This window comes from Nansenia antarctica (assembly GCF_963989245.1).
Source record: "Nansenia antarctica genome assembly, chromosome: 9".
NCBI lineage: Eukaryota > Metazoa > Chordata > Actinopteri > Argentiniformes > Microstomatidae > Nansenia > Nansenia antarctica.
In genome coordinates, this window is record NC_137679.1 from 14591194 (window position 1) to 14598693 (window position 7500).

General features: G+C 45.8%; 2 protein-coding genes across 2 annotated transcripts in view; one reads left to right on the forward strand and one right to left on the reverse strand.

The window, feature by feature from the left end:
- The window catches only part of lonp2 (lon peptidase 2, peroxisomal), a 17787-nt gene extending 17237 nt beyond the window's left edge, over positions 1-550 (forward strand). The window contains exon 16 of the mRNA XM_080539446.1: positions 1-550. This exon is cut by the window's left edge and continues 557 nt beyond it. The gene's annotated coding sequence lies outside the window, so the exon portion shown is untranslated.
- Positions 551-7045: 6495 nt separating this feature from the next.
- Positions 7046-7500, reverse strand: part of siah1 (siah E3 ubiquitin protein ligase 1) — a gene marked incomplete at its 3' end in the record, with an annotated part of 1269 nt that continues 814 nt past the window's right edge. Inside the window, exon 2 of the mRNA XM_080539464.1 lies at positions 7046-7500. This exon is cut by the window's right edge and continues 284 nt beyond it. Coding sequence (XP_080395590.1) covers positions 7046-7500 — 455 coding nt within the window.

Below are 7500 nucleotides of genomic sequence, written 5' to 3' on the forward strand. Positions count from 1 at the left end.
ATGCAAGACATCCCTCTCATGATCAGAGAACTCGCATGTCGGGTGAATCTCAAAAGTGAGCCTTGCGTCCTCTGTCCTCACCGCTAAGGAGGAGAGGAGAGAGGGAGGGGCGGAGAGGAGAGAGGGAGGCGAGGAGAGAGGGAGGCGAGGAGAGGAGAGAGGGAGGGGCGGAGAGAGGGAGGCGAGGCGAGGAGAGAGGGAGGCGAGGAGAGAGGGAAGACTTTTAGTGTCCACCCAGGGTGTCTCCCTGGTGTAAGGTTAGTCTGCTGTGGTGTGCTGAGCCTCGGGGGAGAACGTCTGACTCTAACAGTGACTATGTATAGATCAAGGTTGGGCTGAATGCAGGAAATCATTTGAGTTTACATACATAACATACATTATATAACAACATTATATACATTACATACTTAGAAATGTTTTAAACATTTTTGAGAAAAAAAAAAGTGAAATGTATTTAGCTAAAGCTAACTGACGCAAAAAAAACATAAAACATTTATTTTGGGGTTTAATTGAGAAATCATCAAAAAAATAAATGCCCTTTCTGCTATGACTGAGTTGTATTTTTTGTATTCTTGACCTGAGCGGAGCCCCGGTCAGCAGGTTACTGGTAGGACGGTTTAGAATGGTTTAGAATGGTTTAGAATGGTTCAGATTGGTTTAGAATGGTTCAGAATGGTTTAGAATGGTTTAGAATGGTTCAGAATGGTTCAGAATGGTTTAGAATGGTTCAGAATGGTTTAGAATGGTTCAGAATGGTTCAGAATGGTTTAGAATGGTTTAGAATGGTTCAGAATGGTTTAGAATGGTTCAGAATGGTTTAGAATGGTTCAGAATGGTTTAGAATGGTTCAGAATGGTTCAGAATGGTTCAGAATGGTTTAGAATGGTTCAGAATGGTTCAGAATGGTTTAGAATGGTTCAGAATGGTTTAGAATGGTTCAGAATGGTTCAGAATGGTTCAGAATGGTTTAGAATGGTTTAGAATGGTTCAGAATGGTTCAGAATGGTTTAGAATGGTTCAGAATGGTTTAGAATGGTTCAGAATGGTTCAGAATGGTTTAGAATGGTTTAGAATGGTTTAGAATGGTTCAGAATGGTTTAGAATGGTTCAGAATGGTTTAGAATGGTTCAGAATGGTTTAGAATGGTTCAGAATGGTTTAGAATGGTTCAGAATGGTTTAGAATGGTTCAGAATGGTTTAGAATGGTTTAGAATGGTTTAGAATGGTTCAGAATGGTTTAGAATGGTTTAGAATGGTTCAGAATGGTTTAGAATGGTTCAGAATGGTTCAGAATGGTTCAGAATGGTTCAGAATGGTTCAGAATGGTTTAGAATGGTTTAGAATGGTTCAGAATGGTTCAGAATGGTTTAGAATGGTTTAGAATGGTTCAGAATGGTTCAGAATGGTTTAGAATGGTTCAGAATGGTTCAGAATGGTTTAGAATGGTTCAGAATGGTTTAGAATGGTTCAGAATGGTTCAGAATGGTTCAGAATGGTTCAGAATGGTTTAGAATGGTTCAGAATGCTGCTGCACGTGTCCTTACAAAGACCAGGCGGAGAGCACATATCACACCAGTTTTGGAATCACTGCACTGGCTCCCTGTCAGTTATAGAATAGACTTCAACATTCTTTTACTAGTTGATAAATCACTCCACTGCCATGCACCCAAATACATCATGGACATGCTTGTAAGATACACACCAGGTAGACCCCTGAGGTCCACTGGCACTGAACTCCCGACGGTCCCAGAAGCCAGGACCAAGAGATATGGAGAGGCAGCATTCAGTATTTATGCTCCCAGACTCTGGAACACCCTACCTGAGAGCCTGAGATTGTCCAAAAGTTCCAAAACTAATTTAAGCGAGATCTGAAAACCTACTCAGAATGTCCATCTTAGTTGTTGCTTTATCTTCTTTGCTCTTTGAGAAGCGCATGGGGTCACATTTAGTGAGAAATGTGCTATATAAATACAATTTGATTTGATAAACACACACACACACAGAGGTCTACGCAGGCAGGGCCAGCCAGCCAGCCAGACACACACACACACACACACACACACAGAAAGACAGAGGTCTCTGTCAGGCCAGCGGGACACACACACACACACAGACACAAGCAGGCAGACAGACAGAGAGACACACACATACACACACACAGGGAGGGAGATACAGACAGACAGACAGACAGAATGCATGAGCCTTAGACACTCACTCAATTAACACACATCTGCTTCCATTCTCTCTCGCTCTCTCTCTGTGTGTTACACACTCACACACAAACTACCTCCTATGCTAACATTCACCTGCTAGTTTAGGCCCTGCTCTGTACTGTACTCAACCTCTAGCCAATGTATGTTGCCTTGTATAAAAGTATACTAAAATGTAATTTTTGGAAGCAAAAACGTGTTACCAGGTTATGGTAAAAAAATAGAATAAAAAACGTTTTTTTTTTTTTTACTGTATATGTCATATAGGAGACCTTTATGAGTAATAAACTGTTGAAAGATTTTCTGTTGCAATTTCTCTGAAGTTCTATTATGTCTGTACTACTCTAGCTCAACATCTGAAAGGACTGGTTCAAAATAAACTAGCTAGCAAGAAGCTTCCCGCTGTATCTAATATATACATATACATAATAATAATATTAATATTAATATTAATAAATGCTATTTATCCAGACCAACCGCTTTTTTTCCCGGCCCAGTGTGATCAAAAGTAGCCCATTCGGCCGTAACCCGCCCCATCTAGCGACGCTGGTTGCGTCCTAACTATTCCCACCGTAGTTGGGGTAGACCACGCCAACTTCTGGAATATGTAGGGGTGTTTTTTTTTTAGGCGCGCGTTCCAGGGCCCACAGGGCAATGAGAGCCGCGCCCGGCCGCTTGCGGCCGTGCCCGCGGCGAACATTGACCGTTGGCCCGCGGCACACTCAGCGCCGCCGAGTTGCATACAGAGATGAGTAACCTATATGTAATCGTGCACCCCGTGTTACGTCACAAGCTAAAATCCAATGGGGTTGGATTAAAATAGCCACGCAGTCCGCGAAAATGTATGCCGTTTCCATAGGGATGCAGCCTGCGGGGCGGAAGAACAAGATACAGAGAACACCCCTACATATTCTAGAAGTTGGCGTGGCGTGGGCGTGGTCTACCCCAACTACGGTGGGAATCGTTAGGACGCACCCTGCGTCGCATAATCGCTAGTCGCGGCTAGCTACTTTGCCAGCTACCCACTGTATCTGGTCGCTTAGCAACAAGGATCGTGACCTTGGAGACTCGCAGCTGTGTGAAATATGACAAGAACACATCGGCCGCGTTCGTAAATTATCTCTGAGAGCGCCGGAGCGTCCACGTGATTGCCTGTTGTCCAATCAAATGACTTGGTCCCTTTATGACAGTAGCTCCAGTGAATTTACGAACGCAGCCAATGTAAATTCACCCCCACTAATAATAATAACTTTTATTTGTAAAGCACTTTTCACTTTATTAGACAGGTCAGGTTAGGGTCGTTATTAGACTAAGGTCAGGAGGTTAGGGTCATCATTAGACTAAGGTCAGGAGGTTAGGGTCATTATTAGACTAAGGTCAGAAGGTCAGGGTCGTTATTAGACTAAGGTCAGGTTAGGGTCGTTATTAGACTAAGGTCAGGTTAGGGTCGTTATTAGACTAAGGTCAGGAGGTTAGGGTCGTTATTAGACTAAGGTCAGGCGGTTAGGGTCGTTATTAGACTAAGGTCAGGAGGTTAGGGTCATTATTAGACTAAGGTCAGGGGGTTAGGGTCGTTATTAGACTAAGGTCAGGAGGTTAGGGTCATCATTAGACTAAGGTCAGGAGGTTAGGGTCATTATTAGACTAAGGTCAGAAGGTCAGGGTCGTTATTAGACTAAGGTCAGGAGGTTAGGGTCGTTATTAGACTAAGGTCAGGAGGTTAGGGTCGTTATTAGACTAAGGTCAGGAGGTTAGGGTCGTTATTAGACTAAGGTCAGGGGGTTAGGGTCGTTATTAGACTAAGGTCAGGAGGTTAGGGTCATTATTAGACTAAGGTCAGGTTAGGGTCGTTATTAGACTAAGGTCAGGAGGTTAGGGTCATTATTAGACTAAGGTCAGAAGGTCAGGGTCGTTATTAGACTAAGGTCAGGAGGTTAGGGTCGTTATTAGACTAAGGTCAGGGGGTTAGGGTCGTTATTAGACTAAGGTCAGGAGGTTAGGGTCGTTATTAGACTAAGGTCAGGGGGTTAGGGTCATTATTAGACTAAGGTCAGGGGGTCAGGGTCGTTATTAGACTAAGGTCAGGGGGTTAGGGTCATTATTAGACTAAGGTCAGGGGGTCAGGGTCGTTATTAGACTAAGGTCAGGAGGTTAGGGTCATTATTAGACTAAGGTCAGGGGGTTAGGGTCATTATTAGACTAAGGTCAGGGGGTCAGGGTCGTTATTAGACTAAGGTCAGGAGGTTAGGGTCATTATTAGACTAAGGTCAGAGGGTTAGGGTCGTTATTAGACTAAGGTCAGGGGGTTAGGGTCGTTATTAGACTAAAACAAAACTAAGACTAAAACTAGATAAAACAGAGGTATTGGTCATCGGTGAAAAAACAGAGAGGAATTATTCAGCACATTTGAAAACACTGACACTTAACACCAAGTGCCAGGCCAGAAATCTAGGAGTCATAAATGACTCAGATCTTAATTTGGAATCCCATATCAAAAATATGACATTACCAAAGTGCAACCTTTTCTGTGTTTTTGTCACTTAGTGCGTTTGTCACTAGCAGACTAGATAACTGCAACGCCCTCCTGTCAGGCCTACTACAAATGGTACAAAATGCAGCCGCATTTGCAGCCGTGTCCTTACAAGGTCCAGACGGAGAGCATATCACACCAGTCCTGAAATCACTGCACTGGCTCCCTATTAGGTTCAGAATAGATTACAAGATTATTTTATCAGTCTATAAGTCACTCCACGGCCAGGCACCTAAATACAATATGGACATGGTTGTGCGATACACACTGAACTCCTGACGGTCCCAGAAGCCAGGACCAAGAGATATGGAGAGGCAGCATTGAGTATTTATGCTCCCAGACTCTGGAACAGCGTACCAAAGAGCCTGAGGTCTCGCCTTTTCAATCTCTGCTACTATTGTTGTTTTGTCTCTATTGTTATTTTATCTTCCTTGTAATCCGTAAAGCACATTATGTACCATTTTTTGTGAGAAATGTGCTATACAAATAAAGTTTGATTTGATGTTGTCGCTTCAGTTTGATAAACGGTTCGTCTCAGGGGAGCGTTGGTGTAGTTCAACTTCATCCCTTGTAAAGTTCAGCGTAGCTTCCCCAACATGGACACAAACACACTTTTAGGCGACAAAGAACCAACAGTCTGCAGGCCAGAGAACACACAGCGAGGGAGCGATGGCACCACGTATGAAAAAGATAGATTTATTTAATGAACAAAATGAAACAAAAGCAAAATAAAAGGGAGATGGAGAGCAGCGACAGCACCGTGAGTCCACAGAGATGTTTGGCTTTGCTGCTCCTCACAAAACAGAAAAGGACACACAGACCGACAAACAACAAGAAAAATCAAACTTACAAAAAAAAGAAGAAAAAAAACAAACAAACATTGAAGTCTTCGAAAGAACGAACGACACAAGTTTTTATCTACAAACACTGAAAGATTAGCCACAAGGTTACTTACTTACAACAGCCTTTTTCATTCATTAAAAGTCATTACAAAAATGATAATTATGATAACAATCTCCATTTAATAATAATAACAATAATAATAATAATATTATAACTGTAGAAATTGTCCCCAGTTCCTGGTCAGATATTGAGTGGTTTAGGCTAAGACAAGTCCAGACACGCTCAGTCTCGGCCAGTGTCTGTCTGTCTGTCTGTACAGCTGTCCGGCCAGCGTCTGTCTGTCCGTCCGTCTGTCTGTCCTTTGCACAGACAGCACAACCTTCTCATCTCATCCACAGAGAAAAAACAAAACAAGGACAACAGAAACTAAAAAAGAAAAAAAAAACTGTAACAATAATAAATGGAACTCCAAGAAAAAAAGTAATTAGTTTCACTTTGAACTGAAACTTAGAAACACTTTGAACCCACCCCGCCCCCCCAAAATAAAAGAACGAACAGGACAAAAATAAAAACAGAATAATTTGTCTTTGTTTGTTTGACCCCCCCACCCCCCCTTCAAATTGCATCCCCTTCCCCCCCTTCCACCCCTGTCTCTAGCTCTGAGCCCCCCCCGCTCCCCACGTGCTGCGGAAGTCTTCCTGGTTCCACCTTGCTTGAAGTGGCCAGGTGGGCTGTAGGGCCAGGTGAGGGCGGTTCCACCCTGCGTGGAGTGGCCAGGTGGGCTATAGGGCCAGGTGAGTGGCCAGGTGGGCTGTAGGGCCAGGTGAGGGGGGTTCCACCCTGCATGGAGTGGCCAGGTGGGCTATAGGGCCAGGTGAGTGGCCAGGTGAGTGGCCAGGTGGGCTGTAGGGCCAGGTGAGGGGGGTTCCACCCTGCGTGGAGTGGCCAGGTGGGCTATAGGGCCAGGTGAGTGGCCAGGTGGGCTGTAGGGCCAGGTGAGGTCTTCTCTGGGTGGCAGGCCAGGTAACAACATTGTCAGTAAAGTAAAGAGTCTCTCAGGGCTCGCAGGCCTGCTGGAGGTGTCAAGCTCTGGCCACGTAGTGACTTCTAAATCACAATGCACCATGGGATACATACGACAAGCTCACTGGGATAGACCCCACCCTCCCTTCCTCCAACCCCCCCCCTCCCCCATTACAACTCCATGTCCCCTGTAGTGTCTGAAGTGTGTGTGTCTGTGAGAGAGAGGGAGTGTGTGTGTGTGTGAGAGAGAGGGAGAGAGAGTGTGTGTGTGTGGTGTGTGTGAGAGAGACGGAGAGAGAAAGACACAGAGAGAGAGAGAGAGAAAGACATGGAGAGAATGTGTGTGGTGTGTGTGTGAGTGTGTCTGAAGCATGTGTGTGTGCGTTGCAGCTGTCAGCCAGCCAGCCCTAGTTGCCCCCCCTCCCTAGTCCCCCACTCCTCAGCACATGCTGATGGTCACGTTGATCCCCAGGTTTCCGTTCTCGGCGAACAGCTGGGCGATGGACGTGTCAAACACCAGGCAGTCGCTGTTCATGATGGCCGTGGCGATGCCCTCGTGGATGGAGCGCGGCGTGGCCTCCCAGGTGAGCCGCCGCCGGTGGCCGTTGAGCTCCAGGCGGTAGGCGAAGTTCTCCGCCTGCTTGCGCGTGCCGATCAGCTGCACGATGGCGAAGAACTGCTGGTGGCCGTCGTACTTCTCCTGCTTCTCCAGGACCAGCATGAAGTGGAAGCCGAAGCAGCTCTGCATCATCACCCAGTCCACCGCGCCAGGCAGGTTGATGTCCGTGGCCAGGAACACGATGTCCTCCCCCTGCAGGGTGGTGATGGACTTGTGCTGGTGCATCAGGTGGGGCATGACGGCGTCCAGCGACCCTTGCCACTTGCAGCTGGCGC